Source organism: Theobroma cacao, chromosome 2, assembly GCF_000208745.1.
Source record: "Theobroma cacao cultivar B97-61/B2 chromosome 2, Criollo_cocoa_genome_V2, whole genome shotgun sequence".
Classification (NCBI taxonomy): domain Eukaryota; kingdom Viridiplantae; phylum Streptophyta; class Magnoliopsida; order Malvales; family Malvaceae; genus Theobroma; species Theobroma cacao.
The window spans coordinates 1,890,585-1,914,810 of NC_030851.1; the positions used below are offsets into that span (position 1 = coordinate 1,890,585).

The window sequence follows — 24,226 nt, forward strand, 5'->3', positions numbered from 1 at the left end:
GAGGTATTTCCTAACCTATTATTTTATCTTTTAATTTTTTATGTTTCTATTTTTCATGTATGTATTAAATTTATATTAAAAAGGGGTAAGAGTAAAAAAATAAAATAAATTGATTGAATAAATTTACTAGGCACTTACCAAAAGTATTAGAGAGAACACAAGATTCTTGTCACAAGCTGAATTAATTCCAAATATTTAGACATAAGATAAAATACAAGAACACGTGAAAATTTCTCTTCAAGTGGTTCTTTTTCCAACCGAATTCAGAGTTTATTGGATACATATATGGGTAGTGTAAATTTTTTGTCTTCATTTGTGTCTGTGTGACCTACAAAAGCCCGCAAATCAGCCTGAAACACGTGGAGAATCTGACATGGCCGAATGGAATTCAAACTAACCGTTCTGTTCACATGGAACTGTATATATACGTATACGAAGAACAGTCATAACGTGCAAAGGATTCGTAATATTAACATGAGTGAGACTGTGAATAATGGAGCATGGTGTATGTATCTACAACAACGAATATGGCAAAAGCTCAGACTGTATTTCTAACTGGCAACTCTCTGTAACGGAGGCCAAGCCACCTCATCATCTGTGTAGCCACGAATGAGGAAATCAGTGCAGTTCTTTCGGCATCCATGATTATATGGGTTCCTAAACCGTCCATCAGGGCCGCGAAGATACCCGTAGCGAATGGCATTTGATAATTCATTCGTGGTGATGTTCCGAGCTATCTACAATAGAAAATAAAGATACCGAAAAATTTAACAACATATTCATTAAATTCGCCATCCTTTAAGCGGACTTAAAAATCTTCACGTAGTTGGTGGGCAACACAGTTAAAAAGTAGGCAAATGAACTCTTGATTTACCTGGGATGCCTGTACTGTGGTCAAAGCTGTAGCAGCAATCAAAACGATTGCATCCAAAATGAGAAATACAACAATACCAGGATGATGAATAATCACATGATGAATCCATGTTTCATCAGCAGGCAATGCTGGTATTGCTGTCCAGATCCCTGTTGAGACAAACAAAGACATTACCTAAGTCAAATATAAACTAATTTGATCTTGATCAGAAAAGGTGATGAAGGGGAGAGGCTTATTTGTCTGAAATCCACTTACTTTGAACTGTGATAGATGCAGCAAGGAATGAAGTCAAGGTTCCCATGCAAACGAAAACAAAGAAGTCTCGTTTGTTTTTCTGCAAAGTGCACAACAAGTAAAGCAGATGAGGAAAGGAAACGAAGAAAATATGAATAATGGTCAGATTACAGTACCAGTCACCTATAGCATCTTGTTTAAATTATTCAGTAGGAGATCAAATAAAAGAAGGGGACAAAACTAAACAAAGAACCTAACAATGGGAATGGAGGGTGCCACTAATGTGAAGGCTGTGCAACTGATGACAGGATTGGCCTTAGACCTCCATATTAGTCCTTCAATTCAATAAAAATAACCACCAACTATACAAGAGTCAACAAAAGGCATAAAATTCTGTACATTCCAGGCATGAAAATAATGTGTGATTTACCATCCTAGTCCTAGATGAGTTTCTGAACATATATACATCAATAAGATGATAGCATTTGCAGCCGCAATAACTTAATCTCAAATAAATATCCTACTCCAGAAGACATTGATAATATGGTTATCTTCCAATAAATTTCTTACCCTCCCAACACAGTTAGATATCCATGGGCAATGATGGTCGAATTGTTCAACACAATGCTTACAGACAGGACAGTGCTTAGAACGAATGGGTCTTATTATCTGACAACAGAGAGAAAATTTGGTCAAAATGGCTTTGCAAGCTGAGGAAATATTTATATAGATATGCATACATAGTTACAAGGAAAGGTTCATCAGGTAACCTTGCAGGTAGGGCAAAGCTGAGACCAATTTCCTGTCCATACTGATGAATTGTTCATATCAATACTCAGCAAGGGATCCTGCCAGTTGTGAATAATATACTACTGGTTCAGTTCATGCAAAATAATAGCAAAACTGAAGAGCTTACAATCCTTTTTTATTAATTTCTTTCCTTTCCTTTTGAATGAATTTTGAAAAGGAGGTTAAAATCCTAATTGGCCAATTGATCAAGCTAGAAAAAAACTTCTAACAAATAATAAGCATGCAATCCTCTTAGGTCCCTCTCAAGGGTCATACCAGACTAACCAAACAAACTCTAGAGTCTCCTTAGGAGCCTGCTCCCTTTCAGCAAACTCATGCTCCACACAAAAATTCTGCATCTCCGAGCTAGAATTTTTATACAGCTAGCCCTCAAACTCTTCATTTATTGCACAAAGCTAAGCTAGAGAACTTCCACTTCCTATTTTCCCCCTTCTAACTGTGGTACTGGTGATTCAGAAGACACCAAAATTGAATGTCCATTTCAGACACGTATATAAAATAAGCCTCAAATTCACCCTTCATGCGAGAAATACATACAATCATAAAACTTATGCATGTGACATTATGCATATGGGTTCTGTTAGCTATAAAACTTTTTACATAATGATGCGACACGCTATACTCACCCTTCCTACAACCATGACCCAGCTCACTCAAAGAACTACTGCTATTAGTGTCTTCCCTTATATAAATTTTGTGTTGTCCACAGAATTCACATAGTTTTAATCCATTCCAGCCACTGTTAAAGATTACAGTTATTAAACAGAAATGCTTGTACCTCTGTATCTTCATAGCCATCCAATCCTCCATGTTTTTTAATATAACCTGGATCTTTACTGCAGAGAATTGTAAAAGCCAATCAAGAAAACAATATAGAAAATAAAAAACTTTAACCAAGACTGAAAATTTGTTTAAATTCAGATAATTGCTTCATTTATAGTTCAGAGACCATGAATGCAATAAAACGTTAAGTGAGTAGTTTAATTATATATTTCCAATCTTGTCAAAATGTTTCAATTTTTGGTTCAGATATTGAAAATGCAAGGTACCAAGCAAAGCCACATTGAAGCTTCTATTCGGTAATACAAGCATACGTGATTGAATGGGAAAGATAACTCATAAGACTAGACTAGCCAAAGGTATTCTGTTCGATAGCATTTCATGCACCAAGCTCTAAACAATTATATCTAATGGCCTAAGAATATAAAATACCACCAAATAAAACAAATATGTGATATCAATTCAATGAATATCAAAGTCAAGAGGACAAAGAATTACCTACTACACCTGTAGAACATTATCAATGAACCAATAGCTAGGGAAACATCAATCCATCCCCAAAGTCCAACAATGGCAGTTACCTTAGAAAGACTTGGAGCTACATGCATCTTAAAGAAGTCAGTCATAATTAATGACAAAAACAAACATGTTCATGACTGAAATTTTAATATCATAGCTTACTCACCAGTAAGAACTGAGTTGACGAAAAGGATAATTAGAACAATTATAACGCAAAATAAGATAGGAGCATGACCAACATCCCCCATCTTCCCACTGCAGAACTTGTCCACCAATCGATTGCTATTGGCTCTAGCTGCGTTAGACTGAACAAAATCAAAAGAAACCAATAAAATTAAATGGCTGCAAAATCTCCAAGATATAGCAAAAATTAAGAGAAAGTAACAATAGGGGATATCCAGGTGGGAATAGTCTGAGAATTTGATACAGATACCAACTGTGTAAACCAGCTCTGTGAACACATTTCTAACTGGACATCAAACTAAACCAATAATGCAACTCAAAGCATGACAAAAAATAAATTGCAAAACTAATAATACCATTGTCATATGAAAATATTCACACCTTCTGTGGTGTCATGGTGTTTTACAAGGCAATAATTATCTATTGCAGATGTGCTATTCTCCCATCATCAAATATGCAGCCAAAGAATCAAGCCCCACTGTACTGACACAAACACACCCCAGAAAGGCAACACCAAATATAATTGTCTAATCGGGTCCCAAACATCAAAAACTAATTTGTTGTGGCATTGTGTTTTGGAAAGCAAGTGAATAAATTTTGAAGCTATATATCATCTATGCAAAGCCTAGCCTGACGCATTTAATTTAGGCTTATAATCCCTCCCAACCAGAGAGAGGGAGTACACCACATACTTGATATAAACTTTTTCATTTTAATGTTTCAAAAGAGTAATGAAGTAATTTGATAATGGACACTTCCAAATTCCACACAGTTGGTTCACAATAGTTTCTGCCTACTCACTTTTTGAGAAACATACACAGATGAGAAATGCAAGATGATCCTTTTCTGGAGAAAGGGGATATGAAGGAAGAATAAAATGAAGTTCAGTAGGGTTTAAAAAAAATGTATGAAGCACTCCAGCAGCCAGCATACTTAACAATAAGGTGACTGACCACTTAGAGCCAGAAACAGAGCCAGGAACACCCAGCATTACCCTCACTAGAGATAAGGCCCGCTATCAGAACGTCTTCCAGGCACAGTACTACTAGGAGAATCCCAAAAATCATTTCCTCATAGACACCATATTCAAATTTCCTGGCTTAAAAGTTTATTTTAATGAAAGTATGCAAACAAGGCAACAACCACACAAAGTCACGTACAAGGAAAAGGGCGATTTGCCGATGACCTTTATCATATGCAAGCTGAACAGGGGTAAATCCAGCTTTATCTTTCACCACTAATTCCTGCTTTGTGCCTGCATGCACGAGTACAGTGCATGCTTCTGCATTTCCTCTTATTGCAGCCCAGTGCAATGGAGTGCAACCTGGCAGCATTGGATATACAACATCATAAAAATTTTAGTAGTAAGATTAAAGCGGTTACTGAGTAAGCTTTAGCCTGGCTCACTAAACGAATATTATAACGATCACAGAGTTCAGAATGAAAAATAGAAGTTTCCGACCACTGTTTACAAATTTCAATCATAAAGAAACTCTCATGCGTTCATAACAAAACTGGAAAACTCAGGCTGCCACCATTGCAATATTAATCACAAATGTTTTCCCGAACACGGGTATAGAGTGCATATAGCCCTGAAGGTCATGAGCACATAGACCAGTACCTTTTACAAGGTTAAAAGCTTGCATATTAGACAGTGCATATTGATTGTTGGATAGTACCTTCTTTGTCTTGTCTCCCTTGTGATGCATCTCTAAATAGAAGCAATCTAATTGTATCTGCAAATCCCTTATACGCAGCCCTGTTTAACACATCACAAGAATAAAATTTGTCATTAACAAGCATTTATTACTTTTCACAGAAAAAGGCTACCGCACAAGAAACTGAATTAAGCTACTAAATATCAAAAGCCAGTGATGTTCAAACCAAATAGTATCTCCTTTCCCTGGGGTAAAAAGGGTTAAGACTGAGATTGCAGGATGGATCCTGCTTGGGTATGTGAGCGACATCAACGATTGCAATCTTGTACGAAAAGTCACATTTAAAAGGTTGTATTTCTCCAATATGCTACAACAACCAAAGTCAGACCACTTCTGAAATTGCACCAAATTGCTATCCCCTCTTAGTACTGGCTTGTAGGAAAAACTTCTTTTAAATGCATATTTGAGCTCATAAACAACCAACTAGCATAATTTGCCATTCATACAAAACAAACTAGAGCCATAAAGAAAAAAATACTACAAATCTATATCGAAAGAATAGTACTAAGTATTTTGTGCCCTCCAAAATATAATTAATTGCTCATATTAGATTTACGTGAAATCAATCTCTAAGCCTATGTTATGATGGTTGCATCTAAGCGATTTCATAAAAACATACCAAAAAACATACCAATGAAGTGGGCACCTTCCATCATTATCAGGTGCATCATAATCAGCGTGATATTTGGCAACAATGTGATTTAAGAAAGCCGTTTGCCCATACTGAGCGGCAACATGAACTGCCTGCAGGAGACAAAATAGATTGATAAGTGCGTCAAGCCCCTAACTTGCATTACATAAGTCAGCAAAAAAAAAAAAAAATGAAGCTTTTAGAGGCCCTTAAAGAGTTAGATTCAACAGAAAATGCAAGAGCAAATCGAGCTCCATTCTGTCAGTGGCTTGCATTACCCGATAACCATTGATGTCAGTGGCTTCGACTCGAGCTCCATTCTGCAAGAGCACATCTGCCACTGCAATGGAACCCCTAACTGCAGCCCAGTGCAAAGCAGTCTGCTTGTTGTTGTCAATTGCATTCACATTTCCACCATGCTTCAATCAATTAAACAAAACAAAAAAAGCCCAAATTTATTTAAATCTCAACAAAAACCCACCATTAAGCTATAAAAAATATAATTTTTTTTGAATTTACCTCGATTATGTACTGAGCAATATCTGGGAAGTTGTTGAGAGCAGCCCATTGAAGGGCGTAGTATCCGTTACCGTCAGGTGTAGTAAGAGAGGCACCATCTTCTTCCACGAATTTCCTCAGTTTGTCAAAATCTCCATAAGCAGAGGCCGAGAAGACATCGATTACAGGAACTTGTTGGGTTTTCGGTTCTGATTCTGATGACACCACCTCAATCTCCGAAGAAGCCATGTACAAAGAAATCCGAACGGATTTTAATTCCAAAAAAATTCAGGGAGGATTTTAGGGGTTTAGGGTTTATTCCTCCAGCTGGAATTTGCGGTTGCTCTTTGACGATGATGAGCTGCTCCTGCTTCTTCTTTTCCTTTTTCCTTTTCCTTAAAAAAAAAAAAGAAGAAAACCTTTACAATGATTTTATGTTGGGTAATTCGGTCATTGCCCAATAAGGTTCTCCTTTGCTCATTTAAACCTATTATGGCGGCGTCAGGTGGTGAATACATTTCCACCCTTCATGTACGGGGCCAATCCAATCTCACCCGTGTCTCTGACCACGGGTGCCTAGAAAATAACAGGCGGTATCATTTCAGGGGCACCTGGTGTCCTGATAGCAGCTGGGGTAGTTTCCATTGAAAAGGGACCTTGCGACACAGTCCATGAACATGATCACAAAAGGAAGATTTGGATGCCAGCGGCTGCTAGTTCCTTGATTTTGTTGGATGATAAAACATTCAAGAAAACATCCCACAATCTAATTGAACAGGAATCTGCGAATGATGGGAATCTCAGAAGTGCTAAAGTGATGATGATGAGACGACAACCATGCTTGGCCCCTGACAGATATCTTGAAAGCAAGACGAGTAGGAGTTGAAGAATGCAGGGTTTTTCAGGTGTTCAGTCTGGTAAGAAAGCAAAGACAGCCTGGCTGAAGACATTGAACTTGTGGGAATGAACTGTGAGGTATCAAAGAAACCAAACGAAGCAGTAAAAGTGGAAGGAACATACATTTATTAACTGGAGATGTAACATTCTGTTCCTGTAACATGCTTCCAGTCACTGTTCAAAGAATCATAACCATAAGCAACATGAGGCAATTACAAAGCTTGCAATAAAACAACAAACGGGTCTTGCTCCTTGTCCCATGTGTGAACTCTGTGTATATTTACTCCATGCCTGTGTCAGAACAAGAACAACTTGGGCTAAGAATGAACAATACAACTTTCTATCCATTTCAGAAGCAGAACTTCATATCTGCTAGAATCAGTAATTCCAATAATTCCTGACAATTGCAAATGATAGTATTTAGATTGCACAAGCATTAACCAGATTTGCATAAGGTTGTATTTGATTCATTTTTATTGTATAGATTTTAAGTGAACTAAATAAATATTATCATATAATTAATAAATAAATTCAAAATTTTAAAAGTTTTAAAAACAAATATTTATATATGTATGAAATAGTAAAGTATGCATCATTATCTAATATTATCAATAAAAGTTAACAAACTGGCACAATAATTTTTTTTGGAATATATAAACATTAATTTACTAAATAACAATATGAATTACTTTTTAAAAAAATAGTATGAATTATTTGAGAACAAAATATGGTATATGAATTTTTAGCCACCAATTCTCGGTGTATATAATACTTATGTATTATCAATTAATCAAATATTATTATCTTGTTAATAAAAAAACTTAAAAATCAAAATTTTTTAAAAATAAATATTTATTTTGAAAATTTTTATTATTACATATTTATGAGGTGAGATTCTATAATTAAATGATAATATATATTATATGTATATTGACATGATATTAAATATAATTATTTTTAATTTTTTAAAAAATATTTCTCTTCTCGTAGGGTGACGAGGACAACTTAAAATAAAAAAAACATCAAAAAAAGTGGAAAGAATATACGAGAGCATTCAAAGGGTAAGCCAATCAATGCAAACCACTTGCTTCAGAAAACCACCAAACTCCAAAGTACTCCCACATTTGATTGAGAGAGAGAGAGTCCCACCACAAATGTCACAAGCCATGGCAGCAGCAGCCAGAGTCATAGCCGTCGCCAGCAACTCCACCTCCACCGCCGCCTCTTCCTGCTTGCTCCTCAAAACGCCCTTCGCTTTGAAACGCGCCTGCAACGCTCTCAGCTTCAACAACGGCAGACGATTGTCCAAGAGATTGTTTTCTTGCAATGCCATTTTTAACCCTCAGGTTCAGATCAAACAGGAAGGCCAGCCCGAAACCCTCGACTACAGAGTCTTCTTCGAAGATACTTCGGGCAAAAAGGTATTTTCATTTCCATTTTGTTCTTGTCAAAATCTTTGAAATTTAATTTTTAGTATTAGTAGTAGTAACATTATTTTGATGGTAATTGAGATTTGTGTTTGGTGGTTGCTTAGATTTCTCCTTGGCATGATGTACCGTTGCACTTGGGAGATGGTGTTTTTAACTTCATTGTTGAGATACCCAAAGAATCAAGTGCGAAAATGGAGGTTGCTACTGATGAGCTATACACTCCCATTAAGCAGGATACAAAGAAGGGCAAGCTTCGATATTACCCGTAAGATTTGCTGGTTCTGATTGTGTATAGCTTATTGCTCAATTCAATGCTTGGGTTATCTTCAGCTAGGATTTGTGCTAGAATGGTCAAATTTTTCTCCATTTTGGTAGTACTTTTGCAATTAGATTTTACATTTCACCAGGATTTTCCTTGGCAATGTCATATAATGCCCAGAGATGCTTATCTTGATTTAGAAATGACCCAAGTTCTTAGCTCATTATTTGTGAATAAGTTAGTCATTTTCTTCAAGTATACATGTAATAGCCAGAGAAACTTGTCTGCTAAAAGCAGAGTGGTTGAGGAGCTTCTAATAACAGCAACTGATTTTTAGGAGATTAAAGATTACAGTTGTATTAAGGTACATTACACGGCACTTCTTCAGGTGATGCACGATCTAAGGGTCATCAGGGGATGACTCAGACTGTAAATGCAGCATGGCCTCTACGTAGTAAATAGTATGATTTTACCGATAATCAAAACACATTTTGTATAGGATTTTTGTTATTAGAATCCACTTTGCTTCAGCTTCTTGCTATTGTGAGTTTTCATTGTCGAGTGTCTCACAGAGGTTTCATTTCTGAATAATCGGTTCATTGTCTCTCAGTTATAACATAAACTGGAATTATGGATTGCTTCCACAAACATGGGAAGACCCATCTCTTGCAAACAATGAAGTTGAAGCAGCATTTGGTGATAACGACCCTGGTAATTCCCAATACTTGTTTTCGGTATTTGATATTTCTTACAAACCTTTTCTTCTTCTTTTTGTTGTGAAAAGCAGCATCCTGAATTTTTACGTTTGTGTTTCTTTTCACTTCTTAGTTGATGTTGTTGAGATTGGTGAAAGCCAGAGAAAGATTGGTGAAATTCTAAAGGTAAAGCCACTGGCTGCTTTAGCCATGATTGATGAAGGGGAACTTGACTGGAAAATAGTTGCCATTTCATTAGATGATCCAAGAGCTTCTCTTGTGAATGATGTTGATGATGTTGAGAAGCATTTCCCGGTATTTCTCTCTATCCTCTGCAGGGTTTTGTAATCATTTTAGTTCATCAATATATTGATAATTTCATCAGCAAGCATAGTGAAACTAGGAACTGACTTCTACTTCAATTTTAAGTTGGGTTGTTGATATTACTAACTTATTTTACTATGACTACCAGCAGTAAAGATGTCAGTATTACATGTTATTGAATTGAATCATTTTAACTAGTCTTGTGCATGGTCATTTCACTTACAAGTTACAATTGCTAAACTTTTGAGCATCCATCGGGTGATATTTTCAGGGGACTCTCACTGCAATCAGGGATTGGTTTAGAGACTACAAGATCCCTGATGGAAAACCAGCAAACAAGTTTGGTCTTGGCAACAAGGCTGCAAACAAGGTAAGTACTGATTTTGTGTACCCTTTTCCCTACTCCCAAAGTACCTTTCTGCTTCGTCCTGCTTGTGGTCTCATATGTTTTACCTGTATGTTAAACAGGATTATGCTCTTAAGGTCATTACAGAAACTAACGAGTCTTGGGCTAAACTTGTCAAAAGATCGATTCCTGCTGGCGAGCTTTCGCTTGTATAAACTCAACCAGGAGCATTAGAGCGGCGATGCTTGCAATTCCAAATATTTATCTAGTTTTACTCCCCCCATCCCCTTGCAAGCAAGGCTTGGTAATCATAGAAGTTGATGCCAATGAGTAGTCTGCTTATTGTTTGAGTAAATTAGAAAACTCTTTTGATTAGGATAGAATTTCATTTCTTCTGATGTGATAAGCAGGAAAAGACTTATGTAGGATTGACTTTCCTAAAAATATAAAAATAATAATAAAGAAAAGCTCTCTTTCTGTTTGTGTTGAGAATATTTGAGGTCCTCAAGGAACCGAATTTTGCTGCCAATTCTCACTTGAACAGGAAATGATGAAGACTGTTTACTTGATCAATTAGTGTAACTTTATGATAAAATCTGCAGCTGAAAACCACTTTGTAATCCGATTACACTTTGTATGGTAATTTGACATACTTTTAACTGAACTGCAGTTTGTATTGTACATGAAATTGATTGCTGTAACTTGACAGTAGCTAAGGGGGAATTTACAATAGGCCTCTGCCCGACAATTTTGAACCTAATACTCTGAACCAAAGATGATTACATAACTCTACCACCAGCTGAATTCAAGGGCTTCCTTGAACCTCTTTTCCAAGGCAGAATCAGCAGAGAAAGAACGATCAGCCTCCACCATCTTGGACTCTTGGTTGTTGTTAGAGCCAGATCTTCCTCGGTGGGTCAGAAGGCTGTCCAGTGCAACCCACTTTAGTGCAGAGGCCTTAACATCCAGAGGTGGCGATGGAGGAGGAGGAAGAGCTGGTGACGTTGTTTTACAGTGACGAGAGAGAATCAACATTGCAGCGGTAGGCGCCATAACCAAAGATGGAAAGTCTAAGAAAACTGGGAATCAAAATGGGTACTTGAAAACCGGTAGTCATCTGTTCATATATACGAAGAGCAAGACCCTGGTTTGGTGAGAAACCCAGGGAACAAACCTGTGGGCCTTCTGTTGGTATTTTAAACTAGAATCGGATGGGTTTAAGATTTATGGCAACAGGTCCAAAGGTGTGGGTGATTTTGTCCTGATCTTGACTAGATCTAACTATGACCAATGAGCACAAGGCAAGTGGTGATGAACCCACTGCCGTGGAGGTACACTCGACTAATTATCGGTTTGATTCCCTGTTATACGCAGGACATGGAATAAAAATTCTGTTGTCACTTGATGTTCCATTTTTCATTTGATTTTTTTTAAAAAAATAATTTTATATTATTTTAATTCTGCAAAGCTGTAAGAGACAATATAAGAATATAAAAAGTCTGAATTTAATTGAATTGTGTTGTCAATAACATGTTTGAGGGTCAACAGTTAGATAGAATACTATATTTTATTTGTCAATGGTGTATTTTGTTGTCAACATCGATCTTGTTTGTCCATGGTGTCCCTTTGTGTCCACATGAATCCAATTATTGATATCAACAATTAAACTCTTAAACTTTGAACTTAATAATAAAAAATAATAATTTAATGGTAAAAGTGATGTTAATATAAAAATTTTGTTAGATATGTAATGTAAAATTATAATAAAAATTTCAAAAGAAACACCAATTGAGAACAGAAGATTTTTATTCAGAACCGTAGACCATTTTATTGCTGCCTTTTTCTAGATAAAATAAAATCCTTTTTCTTACTCCGTTTTCTGATAATACTAATTGCTCCGTTTTCTGATTCAAAGTCCCATTCAAAATGCAGCAAAAGCAGGTTTCGGGGGATCAACGAGAAAAACATCAAGAAGTTGATCAATGGTGGTGTACTCATGATCAGGATATAGGCTGGAAGCCTCAAGATCATTCTCCCCAAGCTCATAGTTGAGAAGATCACCCTTTACAAATAAGGAGTGAAGGATGGACACTGGTATATTATCTGGAAATGGTAAGGCTGCAAAAACAAGTTTGATAAATTCTTGATTAATGTAACAGATTGGTATAAATGAAGCAACGAAGCAACCAGCTCAAGGAAGCAAAGTCCTGAAACTTACTCTCTGAGAGTTTCACCAGTTCTTCCTCATGTACATGAATCCTCTTGAAACTCCTACCTGTTTTCTTCTCCCACAAAGCAATCAATTCAAGCTGGGACACTATATTTTTGGGCATCTGATAGATTACTATTCGGTTGCATGTTCTTGGGTCATTTGCTACTTTGAATGTGTACTCCGCCACATCTTCTTCATAGTTCAACAGTGCTGAACGTGACAGATAGAAGGGAAAAACAGGAAGACTGAACGTTAGATTTCAAAACCATAGAGCTTGCAAAGATTCAAAGTGGAAATGCTAATCACCCTTGGCTTTCCCGGATCCATAGACAACTACATCCTCATGCTCTTCATGTGGACGAAGCAAGTAATTCACAAAGTATGCAGCAAAACAATTTGCAGATACATAGGTGTAAGGGATCCCAGCTGCTTCCACTACCCTTCTGATCTTTCGCTTTTTGTCTAAACAAGCTTCGAAAGGAGGGAGAGTAGTCACTCTGTCCTCTTCAACCCCGAACTCCGACGGAAGGAACCTCTAGATAGCAAAGATAAAACTAAATCAGCACCAGTTTCTTCGTTCTAGTATGAACTTGAACACAAATATTTTATCAAAATTTAGTTAACGTTACTCACCTTTATGTTGCCACAACTTTAATGGCTTCAATTATGTTAACCTGATCAGGAACCTGGGGGAATGGTAACGCTGAGATAACCACATCTACTCGACGAACTGCATCCACGATCTTATCATGTTCGTCCAACTCTCCCTGTTTCATATCAATATTAACACGTGTATGCATGCACATATACATATGTAATATAGAGAATTACCTGATGATGGTAACGCCAATGGATTCGAACTCCTTGTGCAGGTTTACCTTGTCTGGATTGGATTGAGGGGTGATAGGACGGGTGTCAACGAAAGTTTGATGTCCATACTTGATGCTTGCCTTGACCATATATTTTCCTATGTATCCAGTTCCACCAAAGATGAGAATCTAACTTGCTTCGGCACTAGCTTCCATTGTTCCTACCTCCTCTTTTGCTTCCATCACACCCTCTTGCTCGGACCTATGCTCCCTCTATTGCTCTATTTATAGAAAGTGAGGGTTTCTTTTCACTTTGGATTTTCAATTATTTAAAATGAAAAGCCAAAATCAAAAGATTGAAAAACAAATGAAATTGATTATTTAGTTGTGATCGAAATTTATTATACAAATTAAATAAAAAAAATATTATATGCATAATTAAAGACAGAAATTGAAAAAAGAAATATACGAGAAAAATTTTCTGAGAAAATTCATCACTTTTTTTTTTAATTTAAAACGACAAATGCATAAAAATAAAAAAAAATTAAAAAAACCCTAAGACAAAAACATGAAAGATCTCTTTTGGGGGACAGCCGGCTTCCACAGACAAGTTAGCCATAAATTTTGTGGCACTAGTATGACCATGAAGGGATACTATCATTGTACGGAGAGGTTAAATTTCGTGGTCACTAGCATGACAATGGAGGGGTACTATCAGTGTACCGAGAGGTTAAGTACTATCAGTGTACCGAGAGGTTAAGTCTTGTCGTCACTAGCACGTGAGAAAGAAAGCTATCAAATCCCGAATCATCGTCCTCTCCCTTTTTCCAACCTTTTTCCCTCCGTCATTGTACCACTGTCTTTGAAAATCGTGATATCGTGATAAGTAATATTAAAATAAATTTAATTTTTTATTAATGTGAAATTTTTATAAAAAATAATAAAATCAAGATAAATATCATACATTTTGAATCAATAATAAATGTATATTTTAGATTTATTATAAATAAAGATTTTTTTATTTAATAAATATATTTTTTGAATTGAAAATATGAATCCAAAAGATTAAATTCATGATCTTAAAACAAGTGATATCAGATTTTATTTAATTTTTTATTAACTTAAATTTTTTTTGAAAGATATAAAATTAAGATAAATTCATACCAAAGTAAATTCTATTCTTTGAGTAAAAAAAGAGAGCGATACATGTATTATCTTAGTATGATAAGTAAATTACTTATAATGTTTTATTTTTTTATAGACGAATATTGAGAATATCATTGTAACTTTTTGTGGAAAAAAATTTTAAAAATCAAGAAAAGATGAAATTAAAGTCAAAATTAACAGAAAAAAATTATGTACATCAAATGATATAAACACATATCAATACAATAAATCATAGAGACATACTGAGGACAGTATTGTAACTTTATATTAAAATAATTGAAAGCATCAAAGAAAAATGAAGTTAAAGTCAAAATTCGTGAAACAAAAAGTACGCATGAAATTAATTTATGTATGACCTGTCTTGTCGTGTTTATGTCGTTATCTTACTTCATAGATTGTGTTGATAGAGTTGTACAAAATTACAAATAAATAAGAAAAATATTGTTTGAGTAATTGAGCTCTCGTTGTGTACGTGTTCCCCCCTAGACTTCAACCTAATGGTAGAACCAAACGCATAGGGCAAAAGGGTATGGCCAACCTACATGGTAGTGGGATCCACTAACCTGCGGCCATGCCCAGAAAAGGCAAAAAAAGGAAAGCAAAAGGGTTGTCCATGAACCAACTTGTTAATGAAGCACAATGCAATCATTAAATAAAAGTGTAATTATCAATAAACAATCTGCATGTACAAGATGCTGAAGTCTTTCTGAACATTCAAGTCTGAGAACTCCATCTCCATAAGGTTAATGCCAACACAGGGAAGTAAAGAATCAGTATAGGTATCGCAGTTCGTTTTCAGTGAGGAGAGAGCATTCAGGGTTCACCAGAAGATTCTCTTGCTTCTGCAACTTTTGGTCCAAGCAAGGGTGTCGTGTTTGATCTGTCAACTTCAGTGACTTGTCCCTCACTATCTTCATTAAATCTATCCACACTATGCAGAAATGTTCCTGCCATTGCCATGCATGGAATTCATTCAGCCACTCCAATTTCCAAGACTTTTCCAATTGTATAAGCTAATAATTTGCCTCAACTAACCCCCCAAAAAAGACCCATTTTCTGTTTGGTTGTGAAAGAAGACAAGGAAAAAAAGACAGACACAGAGAAGTGACGATACCGATAAACCATATCCCAGCTGCTGGAAACAGAATTGATGTTAGAATAAGAGCAGTTTCTCTCCAGTTGTTGACAGAGTCCTGCACAATCTCTTTAAAGGTAAGTTTTCAATATATTTACAGGCTAAAATATGTATGTAAAACAAATATCAGGAACTTGGAGAATTGTGGAATTTGAAGTTATAAACATTACAAGTTTTTCTTGAACAATCTGAACTTTCCGTTATGTAGGTTATGGTAATTTATGGATACAATATATACAAGAGGATACTTGGAATTTTTTACTTAAAGGACTGGTCTTCCCCAACCATAGACAGGGATTTCTGATCCAACTATTCAACAAAGAAGCGTGGTCGATACAAAAGTCTGAATTTAAAGAAAAGGAAAAGATAGTAGCAACTAGAAAGTAATGTGTTATCTGCAATGCCTTGTAGAAAAGAGAGAAACCAAATAATTTTGTTAGATTAGGTGAAAAGCTGATTAAACATGCATTGCAAGACCTTTCAAATCCTTGTCTTAACTTTTTCAGCTATTAAATTAACAATTTAAAAAATTAACCTTTAGTTTCTTTTCTACATCATGAATGTCAAGTAGCTATAGTTCATAGAAGTCATTTTGCAGTTATTCTTCTCTTGTAGCCTTTGGATGGTAGAAAGGAGGTTCTATTTGGTCCAAAAAGGAAGTAAAATTTTATTCTTTAATTAAAACCTTATCATTGTTATTTGACAAAAATATTTTAAATTCTGGAAGTATTTAACCGCATTCAATACTATGGAAGTTGGGTTTAATTTTTTTCCATAATTAGTAGTTCATTAGACCTACTCCCTTACTTCCTAGCTCTGCCCCTGACCAAACAAAGTTGTTGAGTACCAAGAAAGTTCTACAGAAAGAAACACCAAATGCTTATCTGCCAATAGTCAGTGCTGTAAATAAATGCACATGCAGAATTTGTTGAAAAGGCAAACCTGGAGGACTCCCACAAGTGGTGAAGAAGGCACATCACCAAATATGTGAATTGAAACAGTAGAGAGAGCCATAGATAATGGTCTCAAACTTGGCTTAACACAGTGGAGACATATGAAATTTACAGGACCCTGCAAAGGAAAAACTAAAGAACTTCATATTGTGGAAGTAGTTTTCAGTTTGGGCTTCCTAACATGCCTTTTGATGGTAATAACGTAAGTAGCAAAGCTGTTTAATTTCTGAGCTAACAAGAATTTTGTCTTAGTTTACAAGTGGAATACACCAGGTAACTCGATAAATCTTCCATAATTGTTAACTTTATGTGAGTAAAATCCTTGGTTAACTAGTAGTAAAGCAAAACTAAATAAGATAAAATGAAGACAAAAGGAAAAAAAAAAAAAGAAAACAGAGAACACCGTCAACTATATGATCTAACCTCTGACACCCTTGGTTGCTCTGATTGTAATTCCCAAATCAAGACCTCGACTTGGTAGACAGATATCGAATCTACTGCTAGAAGAAACTAAACTACAGGCCCGATAACTATCTACTGATGCATTAAATTTCAGTTCATCCAAATAAGAATGTAATACTGCAATAGCTAATAACTAGTAAGACAGGATTCTATTTTACTTTAGAAAAGAGATACCTGGGTGGCAAAGACCAGTAATTCACCAATTGAGAAAAGAGCTAGGAAAGCATACATGCTCTTAAAACAAAACGCAGTGAAACAAAAGATTGCCCCAACAAATGTTGCCATTGAGAGAAGCTGCAGAAAGAATCCATGGAATTTGGTGATGCAGAACAAGCATGTTAGTGGCATCAGGGCAAAAGCATATAATGTACTACTATATATGCATGAAGCAATTGATCTGTAAATGTATCAAGAAAATTAATCTTAGAGCATTTCCTTTAAAATGCAAGAGAACTTACCTTGAAAGCATTGGAGATTGTGGAAGTCATGAGATCCAGAACATAACCTCCTGCTAGTGTGCCAAATATTCCACAGACAATGGTTATTCCTCCAAATATAAGATCTGCATCACTCTGCAAGAAGATCTTAACTTGAGATAAAATATCACCAATTTATTTTATGCATTGCCGCTTTGTCTTATTAGCAGTTTCTATCTTCCGAAAAGACATAAATTTTAAAAAATAAAGGAAATATTAGACATTAGTTTATAAGAAGATATTACAGTCACATATACTTTAAAAGCTTACCATTTTATAAATATTGTAACCAGCCTTAGGCCCCCAATAAGAGTAAGCACCTAAAACAAAGTTGTATGCACAATAACCTGAAAAATGGCCACTCTCGAGTTAACTTATTTATGAGTTGTCAGAACATGAATAAAATTATTACAACCCACTATGTACATGTCCTGAAAGAAAGTTCATCAAGGAGTGAGTAATCGAACCAGTAAGACAACTCATTGAACTGGAAAAAAACATCAATTGCATAAAGAATTACAAGAACAACAAATTTAACATAGAAGTCCACCATGACTGTTTTTCAGAGATACATTAGCACAACAGCAACTCATATGTGAAGCAGGGTAAAAGGACATACCTAGAACATTGACAACATAAACCTTATCAACCAAAAGTTCTTTCATGTCTTTGGTAAATCTTGAAAACCGGTTCAAATTAAACAATGCACATTTTAGCCTGGCCAGACAAAAGTATGCAAACAACATATGAAAATTATTCAGATACATTTTCAAATGGAAGACTTCCCATATGCATAAGATATGCTGATAATCATAGTTGTAGTTGTAGGGGAAATAACAGCAGAAAAAAAGCTATGCATGCATAAAACAAGATAACAAAGCAGAGATATTAACCCACTGAAGCTCAAGCTATCTATAGTTAGTGCATCTTCTATTCTTGCTATGGATCCTGATCGTTATATTGAATATGTATTATGCTATAGAGAGTTTGGGACACAGCTTAAAATTATGTTTTTCCAGTTTCTAGTACATAATAAGAAGTTTCTGCAATACTACAAGTAGCATAAGGCCTACAAATAAGCAATTGTATATAACATATATTATGAGCTTCAAGATAATGGCCCTCACTTGGAAAATGTATGGCCGAACTCTTCCTTCATGGATTCTGCACTACCTTTAACATTTAAAGCCTCTGTATCTTCATCAAGCATCAAAACCGTTAAGTACATCCAATAATAAGAGATCTTACACATAAGAAACTAAGTCAGAGGACAAATCACCAAATGAGGTTTCATGTAATGATTAATTTCTTAACAAGAAATTATGGCTGAAAATAGAACAGAGGGTAACTCATCCAACCATATTGCACCTAAGATAAACTACTCGAGCAATAATCGAACCTTGAACTTAATTCCGTTAGATTTATTATAGCACACACATGTTAGGGTTAAGCGAACATCAATGGTTCAAACAAATTATAAACTTCAATAATTTTTTTTCTTTTTTTGAGGGGGGCAAGGCAGGTAGAAAGGGAAACATTACTTCTCAAGCACATCTTTGACAAAGCATCAAACTTTACTCAGTAGGTAGTTCATGTTAGATTTTAGTTATTGCAACTTGCAAGACCTGCTTGGAATATAAAATGGAAGTAAAGATATTCTAAAGTGATCTATATACGAGAAATCATGACATGTTCTTTTCTGGTCAAGAACATAATACAGTTTTCAAGAGAGAAGTGCAATAGATATGTCCATTAAGCAGCACCTTGAACTTCTGGTATAGCTGTCTCCATGGAGATCAGTGCTTTTCGAGACTCAGCAGGAGCAAAACCTGTATCATTGAATCATTAGAAAGTAAGTGGAAAAGGTCTACAGGACCAATCCAAGTTGCTAGGTATCCAATGTGCACCTTTCAACTGCAAAGGCTTCATAACAAAACCCAGAATAGCAAATGGAAGCATCATAATGGCTTCCACCCAGAATGCAAAACGCCAATTAAGATAACTTCCAACCTGTTAGGAAGATCGCTATTGGCTAGTTATCTCAAATTAACTTATGGGCAGAGTATAGAGTATCATGAAATATGGACTATACCAAAACTTGGCAGATCTGAAATAAGGATGGTTCTTCTACTTCTAAACTAGGAAGGAACTTACGAGATCAATTTACAAAGAGAAAAAAATTTAATATGTATAAAAGAGCAAGAAAAGAAAACTTACTAATCCACCATAAACATAGCCGAGTGCATATCCAGTTGGTATACACATGTAAAATATTGCCAACCATGCTGTTTTCTGATACAGGGGCAGGAGAAGAATAAGATGCAGGGGGATGACATCAACAACAGGTTTCTGGTAAAAGGAGGAAAATACACACAAAGAGCATGCTGCATATAACCCCCAAACTCAAAATATGCAATAGCTAGATGACTGTGATCAATAGACATAACAAAATAATTAGATTGAACCCTGAGAGGCTACTAAATTTATATAAAGGGCCATCCCAAAACAATTAACTTAATTTCAGCTTTCAACATTAAAAGTTTGAAGCCTCAACATCGTTCTTTCACCTTTTTCAATCATACCAATTTGTGGAAAAGGGCCCAAATTCCTTAATTTTTAAGATAAAGTGACTATCCCATTTGGCCACATTAGATCTTCATTCAAATCAATAAGTTAAAAACCTTAACATGCATCAACTTTAAGATTCACTAAATAAAGGAAATTGTGCCATAGATCAGAGATCAACATTGCAAGTGCAGTACCCCAAAATTTAAAGAAATAGGTTCAAAAGGGAAAAAAAAATCAAAAATAAAATATGAACAAACCCACGAGGTAATGAACTTACTTTAATATGAAAATTCTAAGAACTTTAATACATAAGTATCAGCCGAAAGTATTGGGAATTTTGTGACATCTTGATGAAAATCAAACAAAAACTGCACACACACACACACACACACACATATAACTGAAATGGAACACATCTCAAAACCAGTATGCAGGGCTGGTGTGTCCCCCACTTGTCTATATAGTTCATACGAGAAACCTGATGCCTTTTGTATTAGTACATCAGGCACCAAAGTTCGGACAAGCTTAATATCCCTACTGTTATCAGAGAGAAAAGAAATAAAATACCTGTGCGACAGGGGCATTGTCATCAATGAAAGGAGCTGCAAGACTGATAAATGAAGCCTCACCAACACCAACTAGCCTAGAAAGAATAAGATTAGCACAGTGATCTTATTACTTATTATCTTAGTGCTAAAATAATCATATATTAAAAAAATGAAGAAAGGAAAGAAACAATTAACCCACTTACATGCGGCAGATTGTTATGGACCAGAAATTAAATGAAAAACCACAACCAGTTGTAGCCAAAGTCCATACTGACAATCCAACTCCAATAAGTCTAAATGGATTAACACTGCAAACATTTTATAAATACATAAGGACTCACATACAAATCAACTTAAACTGAGTCATATAACCTTAAACTTTTTATAGGATAATCTTAAGTAACTTATATGGCTAACTGTGGTGCCCCAAACACAATATTCATCTTGATCACATCCAATCAGACTACAAGATATAAGAGCACAAAACAATTAAACATACCCCAGAAGCGAGATTTATCTGACACATGCATGCATGATTAATTTGTGTTCAGTAATTTGGAAACAAAGTGACTAAATTCCGGCCTTTACACAGAAAGATTTAAGTAATTATCATAAGGCACAAGCACATATACATATATAATGAACATTACATCAAGAATGAGGCTTCTATTCAACATTAAAGCTATACATGAAAAGTATAGCCAAACCAAGTGGATGAAACTTAAATATTTATGATACTTATAAGCATATGCTTGGCCCATATTTCTGCAGTTTACATTTTTTTTTATTAAATGAATTTTCCAGACAATTGAATTTCCTTACCTCTTTGCTAATGATGCAAATATCGGAGAAGCCACAAGAAGTCCAACCATAAATGCAGATGACAGAATTCCATCTTCAAAGTTGTTCAAGTTAAATTCACCCCTACACAGAACAATGAACTCAAAATAAACGAAAGAGTTTAAGAGGTCCCAAAAAGTAACTGCAAATTTATTTACAGATCAATTGAGCAGTTAGAAGTTCAAGGAGGTTTAAGTTCTCAAATAAAACAATGGCTATTATGTCAAAGGTGGTGCATCAGACAATGAATAATAAGCTTGCAAACATACATGAGTTGGTATTGTAAGTCTTTTCCATCAATAAATATCTACATTGAGCCAACACAGCTTCAGTCTTGCACTCTAATGCTCCAAAAAAGAAAAGAAACAAAACCACATATTATAAATTCCTTAATTTTTCTTCGTCACAAACTAATCTCTCCCAAGACTCCCATGTCTCCCAGTTTTGGTAGAAAATGAAACAAATTAATGAGATATCAACAGGTATTTACAACTGTTGTCCCCACCCACCCACAGAACCTAATAAGAATATCCACCATCGAATGCCTCAGCATAAAGAAAAGAAAAGTGAGGGACTCCAAGTCTTACTGTATTCCACTACCAGAAGTGCATGTACCACTAGATGTGCAAGTCCCCTGACTCCCATTCACACCATTGCTTGCTATTGCTCCTCGATCCACATAATTTAACAAGTTAATAACACAGAAGATAACCAGCAACCTGCAAAAACAAACCATAATGTCTAAAGCACTACCAAAAGTTTAAAGCATCACTTGCAAAATCTGAAAAAAAATTTAGGTGTCACTGCCAATCGACCCTAGCTTTAAATAAACAAATTTAATCTACAACTCACGGCCATGACACATAACTACTGGCTTTCGAAAGAAGCTCAATGTCTCCTCAAATTGTGTGCTCACTCTTACTAACATGGAATTATTACAGTTTCTATCTAGTCTTGGACAAGCAAAACGGAGCACTCTTTCCTTTCCTGCTCATAACATAAACTGTATATTGCATAAAGTGATCTCCTAAACATCTGAAAGCGTTGAACTTTGCTGTATGAGCGAACAGTCAGGAACCACTAACCTTAATTCTTAAAAAAGAAAAAAAAAAAGCACGCATAAAATGCAGAATATGGGTACTCGGGTAAAGAATTCGAGCCAAAATCTGGACTTCCAAACAAATCCCAAATATCCCAAATGACCAAAAAGCCAGCAAAGCAACTAACTTTAAAAGGCAAAACAACTAGGTGAAGCTTCTAACAACTATAATCTTCATTTTTGTTTTCTTTTTCCTTCATTTTCTCAGCCAGCAAACTAACGTTCGACATTCAAAAGCTTATCAAAATAAGGACAAACTAAAGAAAGATACCTTTTGGGTGTGAACCAGGAAGGCTCTGGAACTGATAATGAGACTGAATTCCTCGCCATGTCTGTCTCTGCAGAAGAAGCTTTTGCTTCTCCTTGTCACACCCGTACTCCACTGTCGATATTTCTTGATTTTTGTTTTCTGACGTTGGCTTTGAATGGTAGTTAAGTTGGTAGTTAAGTTTATAAGAAAAGAAAGAATCTTGAAATGCTATTGGTCACTTCGGTTTGGTAAAAACTGAAACGTGCTGTACTTCTTAAAAAAAAACAGTTTGGTGTACCTTTAATTTGGTAAAATATCCTGCTTAAAAATTTTGATTAAAATTATACAAAAATTTATTAATTTTTAAAATAAATATTTTATCTCAAAAAATATTTTTTATTAGACATATAGATTCGATCTTTAATCAAATTAATATTTTCATCAATTTAATAACATAATAAAAGTAAAAAAAACAATTTTAACTTTGATTAAATTTTCAAATTATTATTAAATAATTTTATTAACTTTTTTATTAATTAAATAAAAACTCTCATATGAGGAGTACCGGAGCTAAGCTCCTTGGGAGCCCGATTGGAGCTCCCTAGGGAACCCGATCGAGGCTCCCCTCCTTTGGGATCCTTGAGAGCACGGTCGGTGTTCCCCTCTCTTTAAGAATTTTTATTTTTTTTTAAAAAATATAATAATAAATTTTTAAGTTAATAAAAAAATATTTTAATTTTTTCATAATCTTTGTTAATGGTGGTCTTAAGATGAAATATTCATTTTAAAAATTAATATACCTATTTGAAATTTTGAATAAAATTTAAAAATAAGGTGTTTTACTCTATAAAACTTGGAACTCTATTTTGTTTCAGTTATGTGCTTTATGAGTATAGAATGCATTAAAGGTACAGGTCCCGTAGCTCAGTCGGTTAGAGCGTTGGTCTTATGAGCCGAAGGTCGCGAGTTCGAGCCTCGCCGGGACCAAATTTATTATTGACCATTTTTATTTTTATTTTGACTATTATTCACAACATCATTGTTAATCTCCAACTTGTCTGGAAACATTTCTTTTTTTGTTTTGAGTGATTATTATTCACAACAATTATTGCTAATCTCAAAATTATCAAAAATATTTTTTTATTTTGAGTAATTATTATTCACAACAATCATTATTAATCTCGAACTCGTCAAGACCATTTTTTTTTATTTTGAATGATTATTATTCACAACAATCATCACTAATTATAGTCAATGAGATTACATACATAGTACCCTGGAGATAAAAGGACTGCAACTGAATAAGAGAGCAGAGGTACATTAAGCTGAAGAGCTGCCAGATGCATTTGACTGCCTGCCTTGTACCTAAATATTTATGCGGGATGGGGCCAATCCTTCCCTGCCAATCACCTGTCTCTGTCTGTCTGTCTGTCTGCACTTTTTCTCTAGTTTAGGACTATATTGTATGTGCAGTGCAGATGCCGAAATGGCAGATATCTCTGGAAGAAT

General features: G+C 35.3%; 4 protein-coding genes and 1 non-coding gene across 7 annotated transcripts; 2 read left to right on the plus strand and 3 right to left on the minus strand.

Moving 5' to 3' along the window:
• Positions 291–6,664, minus strand: LOC18607317 (probable protein S-acyltransferase 23). The gene is made up of 13 exons (XM_007041406.2): positions 6,269–6,664; positions 6,028–6,168; positions 5,750–5,862; positions 5,080–5,159; positions 4,561–4,724; positions 3,384–3,522; positions 3,197–3,296; positions 2,697–2,754; positions 1,879–1,956; positions 1,679–1,777; positions 1,130–1,208; positions 875–1,023; positions 291–737 (listed from the first exon to the last, which is right to left on the minus strand). The coding sequence occupies exons 1-13, from the start codon at positions 6,494–6,496 to the stop codon at positions 552–554; spliced, it is 1,614 nt and encodes a 537-aa protein (XP_007041468.2). The 5' UTR covers positions 6,497–6,664; the 3' UTR covers positions 291–551.
• Positions 8,198–10,771, plus strand: LOC18607319 (soluble inorganic pyrophosphatase 6, chloroplastic). The gene is made up of 6 exons (XM_007041410.2): positions 8,198–8,565; positions 8,679–8,839; positions 9,444–9,544; positions 9,662–9,843; positions 10,124–10,222; positions 10,321–10,771. Exons 1-6 carry the CDS (start codon positions 8,218–8,220, stop codon positions 10,411–10,413), a joined length of 984 nt encoding a protein of 327 aa, XP_007041472.1. The 5' UTR covers positions 8,198–8,217; the 3' UTR covers positions 10,414–10,771.
• Positions 11,987–13,467, minus strand: LOC18607320 (eugenol synthase 1). The gene is given in 6 exon segments (XM_018115123.1): positions 11,987–12,316; positions 12,417–12,620; positions 12,717–12,945; positions 13,044–13,057; positions 13,060–13,180; positions 13,244–13,467. Coding segments are annotated over 6 exon segments (891 nt in total). The 5' UTR covers positions 13,370–13,467; the 3' UTR covers positions 11,987–12,119.
• On the minus strand, positions 14,748–22,898 carry LOC18607322 (probable sphingolipid transporter spinster homolog 2). Of its 3 annotated transcripts, none has more exons than XM_018116361.1 (16): positions 22,739–22,898; positions 21,956–22,087; positions 21,351–21,452; positions 20,732–20,836; positions 20,548–20,623; positions 19,630–19,704; positions 19,320–19,422; positions 19,176–19,241; positions 18,540–18,603; positions 18,032–18,129; positions 17,683–17,759; positions 17,395–17,508; positions 17,111–17,230; positions 16,464–16,592; positions 15,501–15,579; positions 14,748–15,333 (listed from the first exon to the last, which is right to left on the minus strand). In XM_018116361.1, the coding sequence occupies exons 1-16, from the start codon at positions 22,795–22,797 to the stop codon at positions 15,200–15,202; spliced, it is 1,533 nt and encodes a 510-aa protein (XP_017971850.1). In that variant the 5' UTR covers positions 22,798–22,898; the 3' UTR covers positions 14,748–15,199. The 3 variants fall into 3 exon arrangements, with proteins under 3 accessions (XP_017971850.1, XP_007041476.2, XP_017971851.1); XM_007041414.2 differs by having other exon boundaries at positions 18,540–18,609; XM_018116362.1 differs by lacking the exon at positions 22,739–22,898 and adding an exon at positions 21,638–21,709 and having other exon boundaries at positions 18,540–18,609; positions 21,956–22,053.
• TRNAI-UAU lies at positions 23,631–23,704 on the plus strand. The gene has a single exon. It is a non-coding gene; the product is annotated as a tRNA-Ile (tRNA).

What these genes read in the sequence shown, in the direction of transcription:
- LOC18607317 (XM_007041406.2), bottom strand. Translation starts at nt 6,496, where the DNA reads ATGGCTTCTTCGGAGATTGAGGTGGTGTCATCAGAATCAGAACCGAAA. An exon ending in ATGGCTATGAAGATACAGAG is followed by an intron (nt 1,957 to 2,696) that starts GTACAAGCATTT and finishes CACAACTGGCAG; the next exon opens with GATCCCTTGCTGAGTATTGA. An exon ending in TATCTAACTGTGTTGGGAGG is followed by an intron (nt 1,209 to 1,678) that starts GTAAGAAATTTA and finishes TGCACTTTGCAG; the next exon opens with AAAAACAAACGAGACTTCTT.
- LOC18607319 (XM_007041410.2), top strand. Translation starts at nt 8,218, where the DNA reads ATGCAAACCACTTGCTTCAGAAAACCACCAAACTCCAAAGTACTCCCA. An exon ending in GGCAAGCTTCGATATTACCC is followed by an intron (nt 8,840 to 9,443) that starts GTAAGATTTGCT and finishes ATTGTCTCTCAG; the next exon opens with TTATAACATAAACTGGAATT. An exon ending in ATTTGGTGATAACGACCCTG is followed by an intron (nt 9,545 to 9,661) that starts GTAATTCCCAAT and finishes TTCACTTCTTAG; the next exon opens with TTGATGTTGTTGAGATTGGT.
- LOC18607322 (XM_007041414.2), bottom strand. Translation starts at nt 22,797, where the DNA reads ATGGCGAGGAATTCAGTCTCATTATCAGTTCCAGAGCCTTCCTGGTTC. An exon ending in TCCTGGTTCACACCCAAAAG is followed by an intron (nt 22,088 to 22,738) that starts GTATCTTTCTTT and finishes TTGTTTTTGCAG; the next exon opens with GTTGCTGGTTATCTTCTGTG. An exon ending in ACTTCTGGTAGTGGAATACA is followed by an intron (nt 21,453 to 21,955) that starts GTAAGACTTGGA and finishes TGTTCTGTGTAG; the next exon opens with GGGTGAATTTAACTTGAACA.